The sequence below is a fragment of the Taudactylus pleione genome, unplaced genomic scaffold, assembly GCF_031769625.1.
Source record: "Taudactylus pleione unplaced genomic scaffold, aTauple2 ptg000015l, whole genome shotgun sequence".
Lineage (NCBI taxonomy): Eukaryota > Metazoa > Chordata > Amphibia > Anura > Myobatrachidae > Taudactylus > Taudactylus pleione.
In genome coordinates this window covers 19,614,002-19,636,327 of record NW_028284417.1, presented here as the reverse complement: position 1 = coordinate 19,636,327, position 22,326 = coordinate 19,614,002, and the positions used below count along the sequence as shown (strand labels likewise).

The 22,326-nt window shown below is 41.3% G+C and overlaps 1 protein-coding gene across 2 annotated transcripts in view; it reads right to left on the bottom strand.

The window, feature by feature from the left end:
• Positions 1–22,326, bottom strand: part of RNGTT (RNA guanylyltransferase and 5'-phosphatase) — a 337,387-nt gene that overhangs the window by 38,081 nt on the left and 276,980 nt on the right. For both annotated transcript variants that reach the window (XM_088470650.1, XM_088470640.1), the window contains one exon: positions 2,321–2,387. In XM_088470650.1, the coding sequence (XP_088326776.1) occupies positions 2,321–2,387 (67 nt within the window). The remainder of the gene's footprint in view (positions 1–2,320; positions 2,388–22,326) is intronic.

Here is a 22,326-nt window from a genome sequence, read left to right as displayed (position 1 = left end):
ACTGTCACCTCCTGGCCGGGTCAATAAAGTTTTTTTTTTTGGCCGCAGTGCGCATGACGTCATGACATCCGCGCACTGCTTGGGTGAAGATCAGCCCAGTGAGGAGCCTGCCGCCGCTGTCAGGAGGAGTAAGCACAGAAGATGCAGCTTAGGTAAGTGTGGGGTTAAGGAGAAACACAGGGAGGTTGTGGCTGGGGTGGGGGGAGGTGCCTGCTGCTGGAAATTGAGGGGAGGGGGAGCTGTGACTTCTGCTGCAAAGACTAAGGGGGCCCAAGGCTGCTGCATGGACAAGGGGGGGGGGCTATGGCTTTTGAAGAGACAGGTGGGGGGGCTGTGGCTGCTGGTTAGACACGTGGGGAGGGTGTCTGAGGCTATGCAGAGACATAGGTTGATCTGTGGCTATGGAGAGACGGTAGATAGGGATCTGAGGCAATGGAGAGACATGGTAGGATGAGACAGCCGAAGAGACCAGGAGGGAAGGGGCTGTGGCACAATAATCTTCATTAAGACACCAATTTAAAAAAAACAAAAGCATATAACCTGTGTTGTATGATGATGACATTGGTAATATTCCTACTTAAATAGGCACCTTCTGGCCCATGCGATTGTCTACATAAATGGTGCATACCGTCTGAAGCTATCATCTGTCCAGGAAGGATCCATTTCTTTAGAGGTTCCCCATTGCAAATGTAAGAAAATACTCAAGCCAACCAGCTTGTACCAAGTGGGGAGGGAAGGGGTGGGGACAAGAAAAATGAGTATGATGGGCCCCGAAGTTTCTGTTGCAGGCCCTCACTCCAACCCAGCTCTGGCTGTCTGGGGCCGATTCTGATTTTCACTACCCTACAGCAACACTCCCAACTGTTACTGCGCTGCTGCTGGGAGAGCTGCTGGCAATGGAGGCTTGAGATGATCAGAATTAGCACTGCCCAAGAGAAGGCTCCGGATGCCCTTTCAGTTTCCAAGCAAACCTACTTCAGTATTTGAACATCTATTTAGTCTTTTAAACTTAATAGGTTTCATTGCCACCTTCAATTCATTTCTGAACCACATTTACGTTCTCCCTCACAGCCCATGATTTACCATTTAACAGATTACAGGGTCTATTCATTATCCCTTCATTTCTACAAAATTTTCATTTTCACCTACTTTTGTAGAAAATAAGTTTAGGGGCCATTCATCATAAAGGTAACACAAGACTTTCTATCCTGATGTGGCCCGCTGTCCTTATACACTAGTATTGGGACCTAAATTCATTAAGCTCCAAAAATATAATATTTTCAAAGCCTGACTGCGGGAGCATTCGCCATCTTAAAATGGCGTTTGCTCCCACACACCTGCTCCTTCCCTATGGGAAGGAGTCCTGGGTTGTGCAGAGAGATTTTTTTGGATCCCTCCACCAGACGCTGGGGCTTTGTGCGCCTGCAGGAACTCTAGGTCACACAGGCGCACTAGCACTGCCAAGTCAGAATCGGCAGTACTAAGTTTCACTCCTCTGAAAGGAGCAGTGAAAACTTTCAGGGAGACAGCTGATTTTCAGATCAGTTGTCTTCGTGCCAGAGCAATGATGAATTGCTCTGGCGCTCGCCGCAAGTAGGAATGTTAATTATTGGGGACTGTCCAGAACCTAATAATTAACATAATGAAAAGACATGTCCTCATGTCAGTCCCAAAATACCCCCCACATATAATCTCCTGCACTCCTCAGTAAACATTCAGTTCGTTCTAACCTTAAATCAAGGTCTACAACCTCTCTGCACTGGAACATTCTTCTACTATAAACATATAGAACAGGGACATACAAAGTGAACAAGACCTGCTCATCAGAAAGGTAATAATCTAATGGGAAAATGACAATGAGTGAATGTGGCTATAAGCAGAGATGGGGACAGCAGCGAGGGTGTACCAGTGTCATTAGTACACGTGACAGTAGAACAGCCTCTAGTAAAATAGGTTTTCAGAGCGTTTAAAATTACAGGGCTGGGGGACAGTCTATATAGCATTTTTAGGCTATTTATATATATTTTTAGCGACACAGTACAATTCTTAGGGTGTGTGACAGGTGGTTACCATTTATAGGATTCAAAAAGATGTCTCCTGTTATTGCAAGTTTGTGGAATATAATCATAATACACTCTTACCTAGATATATAATTTAGAGACATCAGTGTTGTATACATATGTGGAATTGGGACCCATTAAAATTAACTGAAGAAGGGTAAACACAGAAATCTATCCGTTCCCTTTAATAAGAACAAACTGTATAATATACCGGCTCTTTGATTGCCGTTTCAAAAAAACCCCAAAAAACAAAAACATACCTTTATCTGAGAAAAAGGACGGTCATAGCTCCCAACATAGAGTAATCCAACATTCTGAGTCAGAAGCCTAGAGGAGACAAAAGGACAAATCACTTTTCTATTTCTACTATCCTCAAATTATGCTTGGCAATATAAAACAAATTCTATAGAATGCAAAATACGACTTGCATTTAGTTAGACATTGTAGGCTAATATTTATTGTACAATCTAAACATATGGCAGGCCATTGGAGAAGAAAAAAACTATTAAGAAACTGTCTGCTATATCTGCAGTATCAACAATTTATATAACAACTGTACTAAATATATAGCGCAAGAAAAATCATTCATCAACTACTGTACACAGACAACAGTGCAAACAGAATATATAGAAGGACTGAGTTACAAAGATACTAATTTCAGCCAGAAGGTACTTCGTTTAGATGGTAACAGAGTGCATAGTGCTCCACTTAATGACAGACAGGAATAACAACTATGATAGAGCTAAAACAGAATATTTCCCCCGTTTCTGAATCTCTATGCTTTGCAGATGCATAGATTGCCATGCATCTGCCTTCACTGGATGGTATTAATCATCATGAAGTTAATAAAATAATTTTTTTTGTGGCTAGCCAGTGGATGGATGAAGTTTAGACCAGTTTCCTGAATGCATGGCAATAAGCTAATAACATGCATGGTTTCTCAAATATTGTACCTAAATAAAGTACACCTTTCTCCTAGTAACACAAATTCTTTAAAATCTATTGGAAGCACTCATTTGCAATTCCAGGCTATTCACGTCAGTCCTTGCTCCACTGGAGCTTACAGTCTATTCCCTAACACACAGTCTGACACGCACACTAACAGAAGTCAATTAACATAGCAGTATTCTTTTGGACTTTGTGGCAGGAAACCTTCATACTGTAGGAAACCCACACAAATAGGGGGAGCACAGGTGGGAATCCTACCAAATACCCCAGTTCTATGAGATAGCAATGTTAACCATTGTATCACTGTGCTTCCCCCAACAGTTAAGAAATCATGAAGCACAATTAAATACTTGCTGAAATGTCTGGAAGTGTGAAAACGGACCGTCTGAAGAGTGCAGTTTGTCTGTTGAACAAATATGAGGTGTAAATGAGGGGTCATCTAAAAAAGACAGGCACCATCACAGCAACAGAGGATGGTGTGATCAAACCATACAGTATATATATGTCAGAACCAAAGAATCTAAAAATTATGTAAATTGTTTCTTCTTTTAAATCAACATATCTGGTTGGGTGTGAATTGTCGACATAAGCCTTAGGCTTAGTGTTAGAGATAGACTTCCCTCAAAAACAGCGCTGACATTTTGACCAAGTCGAATTTAATCAGTGTTGACATGCTGAATGTCGACATTATGCACAATTCAACATAATGAACCCACGTGGTTGTTTGCCATCATTTTGCTAAATATCATCCGGTTCATTAGGGTCGTACTATATCATATTGTAAATGTATTGCACAAAATTTATGAAGGAAGTCTATAAATTAAGTTACTTGCCTATCTGGCACATTTAAATCTGGTGCATTTTTAAAGCCTGTTGTGAAAAGATTGTGAGATTTTTGTTTGTAACTTGGCAGTATTGTGACCTGAGTATCCTATGTCCACGCTTCATCCAATTAATAAAGTCCAGACGATTCTGTAGGTAGGGTGTTCTCAAAGTCCCAAAACAAAAGAACGGTCACTCCTGCTCCCATGTCATACTTAGAATATTCTGCCAGGTTACATACATACACTGCAGAAACACTGATGAGACATCACAGTGTAATTAAACATACCGTATATTATATGAATACACAGTTTTAATACTGGGATGTAATTACTATACCGACATGCGGCATCCTGGCTGAAGAAATCCTGGCGCCGGAATGCCACTACCCAGCTACAAGAATGGCGCCGGAATACAGACAGTAGGTAACATCCCAATGTCAGAATCCAGACAGCTAGGATGCCGTACGTGAGTATAGCAGGGCTGGTTAGGACTTAGCCGCACGCAGGGGGGGTTAGGTTTAGGCGTCACGTGAGGGATAAGGTTAGGCTAGGGGAGGTTAGGGTTTGGTACCACCGGGGGTGGGTTAGGTTTAGGCAGTAAGGGGGGAGGGTTAGATTTAGGCACCAAGCGGAGAGAATTAGGTTTAGGCACTAACGGGGAGGGTTAGGATGGGGTGGTGTGGGGTGTTAGGATGTAGAAACAGAGTGTTAGGTTTAGGGGGACAAGGGGAGAGGGTAAGTATACTTACCCAACCCTTGTCGGGATCCTGAGCATCGGGATGCCGCTGTCGGTATATTGACAGCAGGAATTCCGACTGCTGCAATTTCATGGCCATTCTCACAACACTCTAGAGCGCACCATAATATACTTTCTTACATGACTCTATAGAGGCTGCGAACCTCCTTTTTGTGGAGCAGCTATGGGTTTTTAATAGAGAATCTTTGAGCGCTATACTTAATAAAAAATTCAAGTGAGAATTTGACTGCCTGATTATGCAGGGGGGAATTTTATAAACTGTACAAACAATTATTTTATAGAAATGATGATAAGAGCATAGTTGCCTAGTCTACTATATTAATGACAGATCTTGCAAACTCCAAGTAGAGTTGATAATTTTCCCTGAAGACCACTCACCAGCCTGCAAAGTGGGAAGGGTGTGTCATAATTATGCAAATCACATTGTTAAGCCCAGCCACCAGAGGTGTGATGTGACTTGTGGCATCATACAATTTGCCAAGCTTACTTAATCATGAAGAAGGATTGATACTAGATTATGTATACTAGTCAAGTTTATGCCCCTACATTTTTGTGGAAGATCTGCATATATTTTGAGTTGGAGATGGAGGCATCAGTGGGGGTGCAAAATTTAGCATCTTCTGATGTGTGGAGCAAAAACAAAAGTTTCTTAGGCCAGATAAGATTATTTAAATATAAATTAGATTAATGGAGTTGAGAAAGAGCATTTAGTGGGTGTTTCCTATACCTCACACAAATTCTAATATTTTGGACAATCAAAAGATACTGGTTCTGAAGAGTTGACCAATACTATCAGTTGAATTACTTTTGTACCTTACCAGGTGCACTTTATATGGAAAATGTCATTTGTAGGCTCATTGCAATCAATGGAATGTTCCCCCACATTCATGATATAAAACATAACAAATCAGCATATTCGAAGAAAAAAACGTTGAACTTAAAGATGTGTTAAAAGTGGTAGTCGCCATGACTTTGATGTTATGTTTTTACTTGAACAATTACACCCAGGCAAAGCTAGGTGCACACTAATACCGCTTTTATACTAAAATTCTGTGTCTGACTCTGAGGTTGGAACAGGGTTCCAATCGGGATCAGACCCAGAATTTCCCTGGCGCCGACCCAGAATATTACCGAGTTGGCGCCGTTCACACCTGAGCAAGGTCTGCAGAGAACCGGCTTTTCCGGCATCGAAGTGGACGCTTAGAAATGACGTAATCTCCAAGCGCCACTGAAGCCAGCCAATCGGCACGCATGCGGCATGATCCAGGTTACCGTGACCCAGCTAACGCCGTTTACACTGCAGGGTTTCACGGGTTATTCCCATGTTAAACCCTGCAAGTTACCTGGGTTGGATTGCCGGGTCAATCGACCCGGCAATCCAACCCTTTCCCCTTTTACACCAAGGAGCTACCCGGGTTAACCCTGCAATAACCCAGGTTTTAGCTCTGTTGTAAAAGGGGTATTATTTTCCAGTGGAAATTCCTAAAAACCATGAATATTCCCACCAGCCAATAGAAAATATCGACCTGACATCTTGATCTCTGTTGACAACACAACAATCAATCAATCCTACCCTCATATCTGTTGCCTAGGTTTCATCTTTTATTCAGGACTGAGCTTTGCTCCCCTCAATCATCTACACGTGTTCTCATTCATCTAGCCTCAATACGCCATGCAGCAGAATATGCCTGGCAAGAGTGAGCCACCAGGTCCCATGCTACTCTGCTAGCGTCGGGCATTGTTTTTGCAGGAAAAGCATCTAAGACGCAATGTAATGCACCAACACACTGTGCTGATTAATTTGATATGTGACACTATTTGCACTCGAGTCTGTACAGATGTGTCCACATACATCTATCGTATAATAAGAAGATTTCAGTTCTATTTCTGTTTGATCTCATTAATCTACATACTTCAACCTGGGACCACCCAACTGAATGCTCAATTGCAATAATCCTGTTACTTAGGGGCATATTTATTAACATTATTTTTTTACTAAAATAATATGAAGACAGGTGTTTTTACACCCTTTTCACATTATTTTAGTATCACATGAATGTACTAAAGGACAATTGGAGTAGTTTTCGTGAGAAACTACTCCAAGCCCTTCAATTCACATTTTTAGTAAGCAGATCATATTTCCCATACGTGCAATGAGAAATATGATCTGCCTGAGATTTACTAAAAATATATTGTAAAGAAATACCGGGGGAAGCCCTGTGATAATAACGCCACCTTCAGATGGAAGTGGAAGGTGTGGGTCTCATGAGAAGGGGTAGATTGGTCATACATTTTTCACTGGGGGTTTTCCAAGGAAGCCGTTTTTTTAACCTGGGGATAGACCTAGCATTTTAAGATCCGCCACCGACATTAGTCTGCTCCATGATTACTGTGGTCTGTATTGTATCTCTTAAGGCTGGTATCCAATACACGACAGTGAAAAGACTGAACGATAACGATATAGTTATCGTTCACTACACTGCAGGGTGCCCACACTGAACGATGTGTCGTTCAGTGCAGGCACAATCAATCATCTGCAAACATGCTGAAACTGACGATATCGTCAGGTTGACCAGCATGTTTGAACGATGATAGATGTCTAAAAGACCAAATTTTCAAACGATTTTCAAACTATGTTCGAACGATTTTATTGTAATTGTTCAACTTAATCGTCTAGTGGATACCCCCCTTTACTCTGGCTCGAGATTATGCTGCAGTGGAACTGTTCACACAGAGCACTGTCATTTACATGACTTACATATTGGTGTACTCCTATTAATGGCTTTACTACAGCAAGCAAGTGTTTTGATCACAGATTACAGACATGTTATTTCTGCCAAGTCATTACTGGAACATAAATATAAAAATTTGACTGATTACAATTATACAAATTACAGTGTCTGAATTCTGACCCCTCCCACCTGTGTCAGATGAGGGGCAGTGACAGAGAAGAGACACAGTTGGGGAGGGAGAAGGAGAATTGTGGAGAAGGTGTTGTGAAAGAAAAAAAAGGAGAGGGGTATGTGTGTATGTGGTGGTGGTTGGGGGGGAAGGGGAGTAGAGAAAAAATGGATGTGGGGCGGTGGAGACAACGAATAATAAAAAAAAATATATATATGGCAAAGCCTGTCATAGCTAGTCAACAAATAGTTGGTCTGTTTCTACTATAGATTTAGCAGTGAAAACGTTAATCATACTTTATGGGTAGAGCAGTTTGAATTATATAGACCTGAGTCCTGCATTTTTATATTGATAGTGTCAATGGGCACGATTCTATTCAACGCGAGGTAAATAGCGCCGGGAGATAACTCCCGCAGCTATTCAATTCATCGCGATGTTAGGTCGGGGAAGGCTCGTTCTCGCGCCTTAAACAGGGTTTTTAGGTGCGATAACGGGCATTCCCCGATCTAACTTCCCGGCGCGAGGCTGTTTTCCAGGCGCGAAGGGCAGAAAACAGCCTCGAGCCGGGACTTTTGTCGGATTTCTTCTCTCATCCCCGGAGGGATGAGAGAAGAAATCATTAGTCGGACTTGGCAGCGCAGTGTATTGAATAGCTCCGGGAGCTCAGTCCCGGAGCTATTTACATCGCGTTGAATACAATCGTGCCCAATGTGTTGATATGTCAAATACTGTTTTTTATTTTTATACACCTCCTGTACACTCAGTAACTACTGTGCTGAGCTTTTACAATTATATTGCAGTCACTAGGATGCTCTACCTATTGTATGGATGTCATTTGTATGCTTTCTGTAATGTAAGGCACGCACTAAGATACTCCCTATATATGGAGTTCTCAAAACTCTGCCATTACAGTCCAGGTTTTAAGGATATCCATGCTTGAGTCCAGATGGTTAAATCAAATTGACTGAGGTACTAATTAAGTCACCTGCGCTTAAGCATGGAAATCGTCAAAACCTGGACTGTAATGGTGGGAGTTTGAGAACCTCTGCTATACAGTAAGGTGGACTATGGGGTTCTCCCTGTATTGTTTATTGGTTTCTGGGATGCTCACTGTATTGTATTCCAGGCCTCGGTAATGTTTTTTTATATGTAGACACTAAAATGCCTTTATTTTTTAACAGTCCCTGTTATTATTGGGACTTTGCTTACCACCAAAGTAGAATGAAATAATTGTGCGCTAACCCTGCCTACTTTTGTGTTGGCTACATCTACAGTTGACTTCTGATTTTCTCTGTATGCCACTTTAAGTTCCATGTGGTCTAAGGGAGAGAATAGAGCAGAAGTACAACTGTCAGATATGAGATGCCGAATAGTGGGTACTAGGGGAGAGGAGATTGAAACTTTGCCAATAAATCATACACAGGCTCGGCAGAGACTATCAATCTCAGTGAAATAAGCAACAAAGGAATCACACAGCAACAAGGGATGATTTTACTGTCCTGCAACAGTCCAGTGCTAACCAAATTGGTGTTATTTGTTTTAAAGTTTATTCTGAGACCTAATATGTTAAAGTTGGGTTGAGGAATGTTAGCTAAAATAGAGATTTATAGTTGAAGATGAGGCAAAAACTACAGAGCCTGGAGGGGATAAAGACCAGGGGCTTGATTCAGAGGTGGACACAGGCATGGTTGCGTCTTTTGGTGGTCACCCGCCTGTGGCTTTATACAAATACTGCTATAAAGGCTTTCCCTGGTGTACATGAATGTGTAAGGACTGAGACACCCACTATGAGCATCTGTAGACACTGTAATACCACCTGGTGCATCATTAGATGACACCATCGGTTGCATTATCAAAACTTGCACGAACCTTCTTAGGTACAAAGTTTCCATCAGAGTATGGCCTCCAGTGTGAACGATTGCGTGTCTGTGTACGCAAACACTTCAGTGAGACACCAATGACAACCCCATAACATGGCCATTAGCCACACCTTCTGTGTGTGTCTGTTTAGCCACCTCCCAGTCACTGCTCAGGAACGACCAGCATTTTTCCAAGACAATTCTGATACTGTGCATCTCAAATACAACACCACCTTTGTGCATACACTCTGTATAAACACATGCGCCGTAGGTGTTTTAGGGAATAACATGTGCTGTACACTAAATAATAAACAATCACTAATTTCTGTGAGCACCAGCATTGCACATGGCTCTGAAGCAAGCCCCAGGCCTTTGCTGCGCATACACCAGACCAATACACAATGCTCTTAAAAATGTGCTGTATGGATTTAATTTCTTATTCACTTTGGAGATATATATTAATTTTGACATATTAAAAGGAACTGGCTTACACTCAATCTAATTAGTAGACTTCATATTAATTTAGTTTGCATTTCTATTGGTGAAAAATAACTTGGGGCTTACATGAGGAATTTTGGGGTCTTCATATTTGGTGCACAGTAATACTCTATAGTTGCTGGAAAACATACTTGATGGAAGGAATGGAGGAGCACATGTACCGATTACTGCCCTTGGCCCAAGGTAACATTAATTTACCAATGGTGCCTAGATGTGCAGTGAGGCTGTAGAAAACTACTGAGGCAAACTTTGCAAAAGTGTACACATCAAAGTCTAAACACGTACCACCATTTCACTAAATGAAACAACTTTTTCTGTGAGGCCTTTTAGTGAGCCTACCTATATGGTTCTTCCCAACAGAGCAGCATGGAGGCACATAGCACGTTCCATTAAAGGTATGGGATGAAACCTCTGAGCAGGTGCAAAATTATTTTTTCTTTTGTGGAATGGAAATGGCTTGTGCACATCTGCTCACCAAGGAATGTACCTGAAATGCACCCATTACATATACATTCTGAAAGCTTGCTATTCAAAATTATTTCTGGTTAGTGCACCAATCCCCAAAACTAAGTGTATACAGTACGTTTGCCTATTCTGTATGCTGTTAGGAACAACTTCATTGTACCCAACTCCTTCCCATAATGCCATACAAACCACTGATTTTACACTGAGAGGCAGACGTTTTACACTTCATACATGACCTCCAGTGCATTCACACAGTGTATGTAGAAAGTTATTCTATGAAAGGACAGTGATATCTTCTTATAAGATTGGCTGACCAGCCATACTGAAGGTAAAACTAGTATTTGGACTGTATGAATGCGTTATACTATTGCTCTGTGTCTGTGGTGAGAGATCAATCTACAATGATATATAGAGTTGTGAGACCACAGACTACTTGGTGACCCCTGGAAAACATAATTTCATCCACTAGTATAAAGGGACTTAAAATACTTATTAAAATGTTATTTGTAGGAAAAAAAAATCAAATTGACCAAGCATTATGAAGTAAAAGCAAACAAAAATGTATTCCTATATAAATAACACTGTGGAATAAAAGGAGACAGTTATGAGGCGTGTGTTCTTTGGGTGATGTCCTGGAATAAGAGGGGGTGATGCCAAACGCAGAATTCTCCATCAATGTATTGCTCCATTTGAATGTGATCTGATTTTGTATAAAATATAAAACAAGTTGCTGATTGCATTGCCTTCTATTATGTTTGCTAGATTCGCAGTTCACATACTCTACTGTGACAATATATGGGTAAGAATTGTGTTGACTGAGCAGACTGACAAAGGAAGTGCTGGTATGAAAGAACAGGGGGCATAAAGAGTGGCAGGAAAAGAGGAGAATGCTTTTGATTACAGAGTCGGCAAGAACAAACCTACTTTTTCCCATGTACATATTTCTATGAATATATGTATTGTATTTTATGTTCTACATGTAATTATAATCTCATTTATGAAATTCATGTAGCTCACTACACAAGTGTGTTCTATGGACTTGTGCAAGCTAAGATGATAATACAACTAATCATTTATTTATCTGCAGTTAGAGCCTATCCCTGGGAGAGAACTTCATGATACCTGGTTACTGCAGACCCATAAACCCCTTCTTCAATTCTAAATGATATGCAGAATTAACAGTAAATATTCAAGTCAGAACTGCATTTATCTTTGGGAATATACTGGCATTTATCAAACTGTCTACCTTGTGTTACTTTATCATATCGCCACTGCACTTTGAATACAGCATGGATGCCTATAAAAATAGGGATCATTTATAATGAAAAGAAATACACTGTCACTGCACGATTCTGAATGCCTGAAACACTATGAATACCTCTTGTTCTATGGATGCTGCATCAAAATTTCACAAAAGTGTCAGTTTAGTAACTGCCCATTACCTACCAAATACCTCCCAATTGTCACGTCTTTGGAGAACTGTACCTGATGCACTATGTAGATAGTAAAGAAAACAATGATCCACATTGACCCCATTCGGGCGGTTCGTTCAGAGAACTCCCTCTTGAGCTAACTTCCTCTTTATAACTCTCACATTCACAAGTAAACAGGAGGGAGACAGATAGAGGTCAAAATACAGCAGAAGGTCGCCCAAGAGAGATCCTTTCGGATCCCTCCACCCCTTTCCGGCTCCTTCCGTCATATGTCGGGGGTCTTGTGCGCATGCGTGACCTGTAGGAGCAGTGAAAAGATTCAAACACTTTGGGGAGAATGCTGATTTTCGGTGCCGAAATTGCTCTGGCACTCGCATCGAGCGGACTCCGATAATAAAAATCATGAATAGACCCCATAAAAGGTAAAAGTTTTAGGCACCTTTGGAAAAAAAATATATTGTAGAGATATTACATCCTCCATATACAATAAACTACACTTCTAATTAGCTAAACAACTGACAGACACTGCAGGGAGCCTTTCAGACTCTTAAACAGTTGATTAAAGAGTACATCAGAAGATGACAAGAAAATACATTATTAAACATCTTTATTCATGCCATGATATGAAAACTGTTGCATATTTGTTTATATTAATAGTCATATTTTAATAAACTTAAATTATAGTTTTAATAAATCTGTGAAAAGAAAGCCTTCTGATCAAAAGTATTGCATTTCTACAGTACTCTTCTAAACTCAAGTAGCCAAACAATAATAAACTAACTTCATCTAACAAAGCCACAGATGAGTATTTACTGTATAAAATAGTTGAAACATGCCTTTAGCAATCTCGTCTTGTTCAGAGATCAATAATGTCTATGAATACTGCAGGAAAAGTTATTATAGTGTGTGGAACGTCAGTGTTTATATACAAGAGTGCCTAATAGAGTAGCATTGAATGTGTTTTACAATCATAAAATTAATAGACTCAAAAAAAAAAAAAAGTAGAGTAAATGAAGTATTATAATAAAAGCAAAGAAAAACAAATAATAATACTTAAAGCTAACACAACATGTTCTGATATCACAAACAGGAAGAATATTATTCAAACGATTTTAAACATCAGTGTTCTCCCCATAATTTTTTATTTTTTTTGACAGGCTGCATTATGAGGCAGACAGGAACGTAGTAGAATAGTGCGCACAAACATTTGGAGGAAGCGGACCGAACCCTATCACAGCAGGTAAGCAGCAACCAATCGTGCACTCTTCCATGAGGCATCTCACTTACTACAACAACACTGGGAGAGGATGCGAGACTGCAATGCTTGCCCCCAGCGCAGGGCTGGGCAAGGGTCAAGGCTGAGGAGTTGGCCGGCATTCTCCCTCTGGCGGGGTCACCTCCAAACAGATATATAATATATATAAATTATATGTATATATATATATATATATATACACACATATATATATATATATATATATATATATATATATACACAGTCAGGTCGATAAATATTGGGACATTGACAGAATTTTCAGATTTTGGCCTCTATTCACCACAACAATGGTTTTGAAATGAAACAAACAAGATGTGCTTTAACTGCAGACTTTCAGATTTAATTTGAGGGTAATTACATCCAAATTGGGTGAACGGTGTAGGAATTACAACAGTTTCAATATGTGCCTCCCACTTTTTAAGGGGCCCAAAGTAATGGGACTATCAACTCAAAAGCTATTTCATGGACAGGTGTGGGCTATTCCCTCGTAATTTCATTAAGAATTAAGCAGGTAAAAGGTCTGGAGTTTATTCTAGGTGTGACATTAGCATTTGGAATCAGTTGCTGTCAACTCTCAATATGAGATCCAAAGAGCTGTCACTATCAGTGAAGCAAGACATCATTAGGTTGAAAAATCAAAACAAACCCATCAGAGAGATAGCAAAAACATTAGGTGTGGCCAAATCAACTGTTTGGAACATTCTTAAAAAGAAAGAACGCACTGGAGAGCTCAGCAACACCAAAAGACCCGGAAGACCACGAAAAACAACTGTGGTGGATGACAAAAGAATTATTTCCCTGGTGAAGAAAAACCCCTTCACAACAGTTGGCCAAATCAAGAACACTCTCCAGGAGGTAGATGTAGTGTGTCAAAGTCAACAATCAAGAGAAAACTTCACAAGAGTGAATATAGAGGGTTCACCACAAGATGCAAACCATTGGTGAGCCACAAAAACAGGAAGACCAGATTAGAGTTTGCCAAACAACATCTAAAAAAACCATTACAGTTCTGGAACAACATCCTATTGACAGATGAGACATAGATCAACTTGTACCAGAGTGATGGGAAGAGAAGAGAAGGAAAGGAACTGCTCATGATCCAAAACATACCACCTCATCAGTGAAGCATGGTGGTGGTAGTGTCATGGGGTGGGCATGTATGGCTGCCAATGGAACTGGTTCCCTTGTATTTATTGATGATGTGACTGCTGACAAAAGCAGCAGAATTAATTCTGAAGTGTTTCGGGCAATATTATATGCTCATATTCAGTCAAATGCTTCAGAACTCATTGGACGGCGCTTCACAGTGCAGATGGACAATGACCCGAAGCATACTGCAAAAGCAACCAAAGAGTTTTTTAAGGCTAAACAGTGGAATGTTATGCAATGGCCAAGTCAATCCCCTGACCTGAATCTGATTGAGCATGCATTTCACTTGATGAAGACAAAACTGAAGGGAAAATGCCCCAAGAACAAGCAGGAACTGAAGACATATGCAGTAGAGGCCTGGCAGAGCATCACCAGGGATGAAACCCAGCGTCTGGTGAGGTCTATGCGTTCCAGACTTCAGGCTGTAATTGCCTGCAAAGGATTTGCAACAAAGTATTAAAAAGTTAAAGTTAGATTTAGGATAGTTTAGTTTGTCCCATTACTTTTGGCCCCTTAAAAAGTGGGAGGCACATATAGAAACCGATGTAATTCCCACACCGTTCACATGATTTGGATGTAATTACCCTCAAATTAAATCTGAAAGTCTGCAGTTAAATCACATCTTGTTTGTTTCATTTCAAAGCCATTGTGGTAGTGAATAGAGGCCAAAATATGAAAATTCTGTCAATGTCCCAATATTTATGGACCTGACAGTATATACACACATATATATATATATACACATACACACACACACACACACACACACACACAGATGTGTCCTCATACAAATAGCCTCTTTGCAAACAGATGGCACAAACAGCTACTGCCGATTAAAATGAAATGCAGCATTCTGTTAGCGACTGTGGGTGTATCTGCATGCGAAATGCTACGTTACATGGTCAGTGGCTGTAACACGAACGTAGCATTTCACATGCAACTACAGTCGCACACAGAACATAGGCATGCAGCGTATTATTTTAATTAGCAGAAGCTGCTTGTGCTATCTATTCGAATCGTTGTGCGAATAAGAAGCATTTGAAAGTAAAAAGTCGCATAAAAAGATGCGCGGTGCTACCGAGTCACACGGAGCTCCCGCGTTGTGTAGCGAGACTTGTAGCACACAGAGGATAGATGCATGTGGACACAACTGTGTAATATATATATATGCACATATAAATATGGGTGTAGGTGTGACGTATGCAAGCTTCCCACATGCATCTGCAAGTTTTATATGACTGCAATTGCTGCTTTTTAAGGAACAAATTTTACACCTGCTGCTATGGCCTAATTTTCATTCACACTCAGAAACGGTCCCTCATTTCTTAATCTAGCTCTAAAATAGGAACTGGTGCAGATTTGAAACACATCTTCCAGCACTATTTAATTTGAGTTGTAAAGCAAGATGTGTATGAGATACCAGTCACACTCAAATAAGCTACTGGTTTCTCATGAACGCACTGGAGAATTTTAAATCTTCAGGGAGCTGCAAGAACTTCATTTACAGGCATATGTATTCACATAAGCTATATGCTTTCATATGACATGCTCAGAGAGATTATGAAGTAATCCCAGGGGCTAGGCAACATCTCTCAAAAATGAATGCAAGAAAAGATCATGCACCCAAGCTGCTGCAATTAATCTGGCATAATTTAGAAAGCCATCATTTCATACTGTAGCAAAAATAAATGTTAAAAACTAATATCACAATAAATCATGTTCATATTGCATGTTATATATGACCCCCACATGTCATAGCAAGCTAGCATCCAGAAAAGCCTCAGTAAGGTGTAGCACAGTTTACAGTAGTTCTTGTACTTTACATAAATGTACTGATGAGAATTATTATGCTGGGCATACAAGTATCATTAGCATGTGTTAGCAATCTGTATACGCTCTGCCTCACCTAGGTGGCATGCTCAATAGGGAGCATATAAAGGAAACATCTTGGCAAATAAGAGAAACAAGATTAGATGAAAAACAATGCATCAGAAGGCACATTGCAGGAATCAGTGCCCAAACCTAAGCAAGTCATGAGTGGCCTGTTGCAAAAAAGATGTTCCTCCTCCCACATGGCAACAAAGTACCACTGAAATGATTTCAACTAAGGCAAAAAATTTCATATTACTATTTAACACAATAGCTGGTCATTTTACTTGATTAATATACTGTAGGACTAAGACTGCCATATTCTCAGTGCTTTGTAGTTACAATTTACCCCATAGAGATGGACAAAATACAGAACTTAATGAGATGCATGGTCGGAACAGGCTGCAAAGAGCACAGCTCGCAAATCCCAGAAATCAGACTGGTTGAGGTATAGTTCCCGATTCATTGTCTTGTGGTTATTTCTTTAATATTTAGTTGTGCTATACGTTACAAATACTGGGCCTAGAAGACATTAGGGCCGTCGTTTATCGCAGCATTGTTTGCGTCTTTATGTTTATGATGCAGCTGTTTCTGAGAATACTGAACGCCCACTTGCAACGCACCATCGAATTTTAGACCAGCCCTATGGCAAGTGCAATTTCTCCATTTAAACATGGAGTGTAGTGTCAGCGCTAAGCATCTAAGCAGTCGGATGGCAGCGACATGCCCATGTCTATCTAGCGACCCCCATGTTACCGGCCAGGAATGCCCAATAAAATCCCCAGCTCTTGCATCCAAAATCGTTCTGTGTCTTCTTGCGGTAACCATCGGGACACATGCGTAGTGATACTGGAACGCATGTGCAGCCTTACAACACCGGCCAACTGGGGGTGGCATCGACATTGCTTCTACCTCTGAATCAGGCCCGTTGTGCACAATTCAGATTCTATTGAAATCGGTCTGTTATACAAATGAAATTGAGCAAAAATTGCAACATTAGTTTTTGCAGAGCACAGTGTTATCTTGGCTTTAATGTTCCTCCCTCCCCAAGACACTGGCAGCAAAACAGAAATACTATATGTTCAGTATAGAAACTGTTACCACAGAAGTTGGTTTCAGAAAAGTACCACCTTGAAATGTATCCTCACTGCAGCTTATGAATTAGTTATTATACATGCTTTATTTACTGTAGGTGGGTTTCAGGAGGATATCCCTTATAAACAATTCTCAGACTGGCCAAATGCAGCTAAAATCTCATTACAGATGGGTCCACATACATCTAGCCTCCTTGTGCTAGAAACAGCCCATCTAGTCGTGCCATGCCGTGACTTGGTAGCGCAGAGCGTATTTTCATGCGTAATTTTACCTTCAAATGCATCTTATTCGCATGCATCTTATGTAAATAGCAGCACAAGCAGCGTCTGCTGATTAAAATAAGACACTCAGCGCTACAGAGTCACACAGCTCCAGCGTTGTGTGTGGCGTGACTTGTAGCGCACGGGGGATAGATGTATGTGGGCACATCTGTAAGTCAATTTTGCTATACAATTTACATGATATAGATTTCTTTAGGATTGGAGGGAACAATAGTTAAAAGTAGAGATGTGTGCCGACCCCCGTGTTTTGGATTGGTTTTGCCAAAACCTCACCTCCGTGTTTTGTTTTTCGTGTTTTGGATCTGGATTTTTTTCTTAAAAAAAGAAATAAAAAAAAACCTGCTGAAATCACATAAAATGGGCCTTTTTTTGTTCCTACAGTATTAATAACCTCAATAACATTTATTTCCACTCGTTTCCAGTAAATTTTGACCACCTCACAATATTGATTTTTCAATCTAGTTATAGGGCCAAAAGGTTGCATCCAGCTTGCTGGCTCAAAACTGATTAATTATTAATAGAGTTGAGGACTGTGCAAAGATGATGGTTGGGATACTCTTGAGGATTGAAGAATTGATAGTTGGTGCAGCCCCTGGCTGTAAAATTAATACATTAATTAAAAAATAATTCATTGGTGCAGCCCTGGGCTGAATAAAATAAATTAATTGGTGCAGCACCTGGCTGTTAAATTGATAATACATTAATTTAAAAATAAATCATTGGTTCCTAAACCAACCATAACATTAATTTAAAATGTCGGGCAGCAATGCCCCAATCAGCACATAATGGAGAGGAAAAAGGTGCAAGATGGAATAGTTCTTATGTTGTATACGAAACAGGACAGTTTAACAAACCAATCATTTCAGCGACAAGGACTGCCAATTGTGGCTGAAATGATTCGTTTGTTTGGACCCCCATAAAACAAGCTGCCAATGTGCATTGGACATGGAAATGAAAATGATCCCATACACAAACTGGCTTTACATTACAAGTTGTCGTTGTCCTCGTCATCCCCATCAGTGTGTACATTCACTCCTTCACACAATATTAATTCGTCCCCGCCATAGGCGCCTCTGTCATTTTTTGATGTAATTGTTGGTAGAGGTCTTCTTCGTGGAATTTCTAATTTATTTTAATTAACATCATCTTTTCCACATTTCGATGAAGTAACCTCCTATGCCAATCACTGACAAGGTTGCCAGCTGCACTGAAAACTCTTTCGGAGTACACACTGGAGGGTGGGCAACTTAAGTAATGCAAAGCCAGTTTGTGTATGGGACTCCAAATTGCCTCTTTTTCCTGCCAGTACTGAAAGGGACTGTCTGACTTGCCTATTAGGATGTTATCTTTGAAATAGTCCTCCACCATTCTGTGAATGGAGACCATATCACACGTAGTCACGGTAGAAGACATGTCACTAGTAGGCAGTTCTCTCAGGCCCGACCAGATGTAATTTATTGGTGAATGATCTGCATGACCAGCAGGCATTCTGTAAGGAAAATTGAGTCTTTTCCTGGCAGCTGCAGAAACTGAAGGAGGAGATGATGGCGTTTCACGTGTGGCTCTTTGCACAGTTTTAGATTTGGGTCTGTTGGAAAAAACTCACAAGGTAGGACTTAAACCTAGGATCCAGAATGGTGGCCAAAATATATTTTTCAGATTTCAATAGATTGACGACTCTTGGATCCTGGTGAAGTAAATCAAGGGCTTGATCCACCAGTCCGACATACTTTGCGCAATTGCTCTGTTTCACCTCCTCCTTCAGTTTCTCCACCTGTTTTTGCAAAAGTCTGATGAGGGGAATGACCTGACTCAAGCTGGCTGTGTCTGAACTAACTTCACGTGTGGCAAGTTCAAAGGGTTTGAGAACCTTGCACAACACGAAAATTATTCTCCAATGCGCTTGAGTAAGGTGCATTCCCCCTCCACGGCCTGTCATAGTCCATTGTATAGCCCTGGATGGCCTTTTGCTGTTCCCTCTATACGCTGAAGCATATATAGGGTAGAATTCCACCGAGTTACTACCTCTTGCTTCAGCTGATGGAAGGGCAAATTTAACAGTACCTGCTGGTCATGCGATTTTCGACAAGCGGGCGCTGAATGTCTAAAATGTCCGGATAATTTGCGGGCCACAGAAGGCATCTCCTGCACGACAGTGTCAGTTTTTAAAAAATATTGCACCACCAAATTAATTGTGTGAGCAAAACATGGGACGTGTTGGAATTCGCCGACATGTAATGCTCTCACAATATTGGTGGCATTGTCCGAAATCACAAATCCCGAGCAGAGACCAAGTGGGGTAAGCATTTAGCAATGATTTCCCTGAGTTTTTCTAAGAGGTTCTCAGCGGTATGCCTCTTAGTGAAACCAGTTATACAAAGAGTAGGCTGCCTCTGTATCAGCTGTCTTTTGGTAGATGTTGCTGCTGCGGTTGTAGGCAATGCACCTACCTAGTGGGCTGTCACAGTCATGTAATCCTTAGTTTGCCCATTCCTCTTGTCCACATATCAGTGGTCAAGTGGACTGTGGGTACAACGGCACTTTTGAAGACATTAATAAGGTTTTTTTTAATGTCCTTGTACAGACTTGGAATTGCTGTTCTAGCGAAGTGGAATCTAGAAGGGATCTGGTAGCGAGGACACAGGACCTTAATTAACTGTTGAAAACCCACTGCAGTAATGTCGGATACTGGACTCACATCTAATACCAGCATAGCTGTTATGGCGTCAGTAATCTGCTGTGCAAATGATTGTTTAACAGTTAATTGTTTTTTGGAGGATACGCTACAAGTAGTCTTCCTCCTGGTCCCATTCTGGGATGAAGATCCACTCACAGCAACAGGCGTAGTCATCAAGGATCCTTTTGAGGAATCACGGATAGGAGAGGAGTCAATCATGCTTCGAATACCAACTTTGGATGCAGCAGGACTACTCCTGATGACGAATAAGAATGTTGATGTTGCAGGTGTTGGAGATCGAAGACGCTTGGATTTCACAGAGAGGGAGCAGGTAGGTGACACTGGACTTGTTACGTTTTGAGTTTTGGAACTTGGCGACGTACACTTTGATATTTGATTAATGCGCTCCAAGTGATGTAACAAGGAGGTTCCTAGGTGGTTTAGGTCCCTCCCTCTACTCACTCTTGCATGGCAATGGTCACATATGGCTTGACAACTGCTATCCAGATCGGGGTGGAAATAATTCCACACATGACAAGTAGATTTTTTTGTCTTTTGTCCCTAAATGACAACAATGGGCTTTGGCTTTTTCAATCCATGGGCAACAGCTGTTGCCTTACTTACACAAAAGGACATCCTCGGCATCAACATCCTCATCACTAACATCTTCATCATCAACATTCTCATCATCCTTAGCGCCTTCAACTACCAAAATTTCCTCCTTCTCCATGTGCAATTCCACAGAAGCATCCTTAATGACTATGTCTGCAAGATGTTGACTGCCCTTCCCCACATTTACAGAATGTTGGAACTTTGAGGATCGTCCAGTACACTAGTATTTAGGTCTGGCTCACACATGGCAACCGCGGACACACTTGCACTCTCCTCGGGGATTTGTGATTTCGATTTCTCAGTTGTTTATTCCGAAGGGCTATCAGAATCAGAACCAGCAGTCTTCCTAAAGAAAGGCCAAGGCCTTACCCATTCCTTGCCACTTTGTGTAGTCAATGGGCATATTGCCATTTTTTTGTTTATCTAAAGGCAAATTTCCTTTTATTTTTTTTCTTAACTTCAGTACAAGTAGCTTTACCATATCGATGGCGTGACTTAAGCCCTGGGGCATGGGTCTTCATAGAGGACGAGGAAGTTGTCGGCCTTGCACTGCTGGCAGCAGCTACAACATGTGGTTCTTGGCCCTGCTCTCCTGTCATGTGACAGCCCTCCATATTTTCTGCGGTCTTGAAGCAGTGTCACAAGCACCAATAGTGTAGCCAAGGTGTGGTTACAAAATTCACACACGTGCAGTCGTGCACACACACAAAAATATTAGACAAAAAAAAAAAAAAAGACAATTGATTTTTATTTGCTGGCTGGATCTTGTGCGGTTAAGCCCAACACGCACGCACGCACACACACAGACAGTAAAAGATCAAAAAAAGGACAATTGATTTTTATATTTTTTAAGCTCCAGAACTTGATCCCAGATTGACCACGACTGGAGTCTGGCAGCACTAGGTTGCATCTTGTGCGGATCAACTGGCTGGATCTTGTGCGGTTAAGACTAACACGCACAGAAAAATATTACAGAAAAAGACTCTTATTGGTTTTTTTTTTTTTGACTATTTTTTTTTTTTTAAGTCCAGAACTTGGGCCCAGATGGACGCAGCAGAGCCCAGATAAATTCTGCACCAGCCCAGATGGACACAGCAGACAGCACAGCCCAGAATGGATCAGCAGCACCAGCCCAGGACACAGCAGGCAGCACAGCACCACCATCCCAGGACACAGCAGACAGCACACCAGCCCAGAATGGATCAGCAGCACCAGCCCAGGACACAGCAGGCAGAAAAGCACCACCAGCCCAGGACATAGCAGACAGCACCAGCCCAGGACACAGCAGACAGCACCAGCCCAGAATGGATCAGCAGTGCACCATCCCAGGACACAGCAGACAGCACAAAACCAAACACCACCAGCAACTCTCCCAGCCCTTCACTACCCACCCTCCCTGTTCAGTCTCCACAGCCAAAGTGAAATGGCGTCCGCCGCGTGGTCCCTATATACTACATTGATCATAGAGACAGAAGCTTGCGAACCGCGAGATTTCCGACTCCATGGTTTTGCCTCAGTTTTGAGATCTGAGTCAGGCGGGAAACCCCGAGCCTGCTTGGATCCGACTCTGATCTGCTAAATTCGGGTGGGTTTGTATCTCTGAAATCCGAACCCGCTCATCT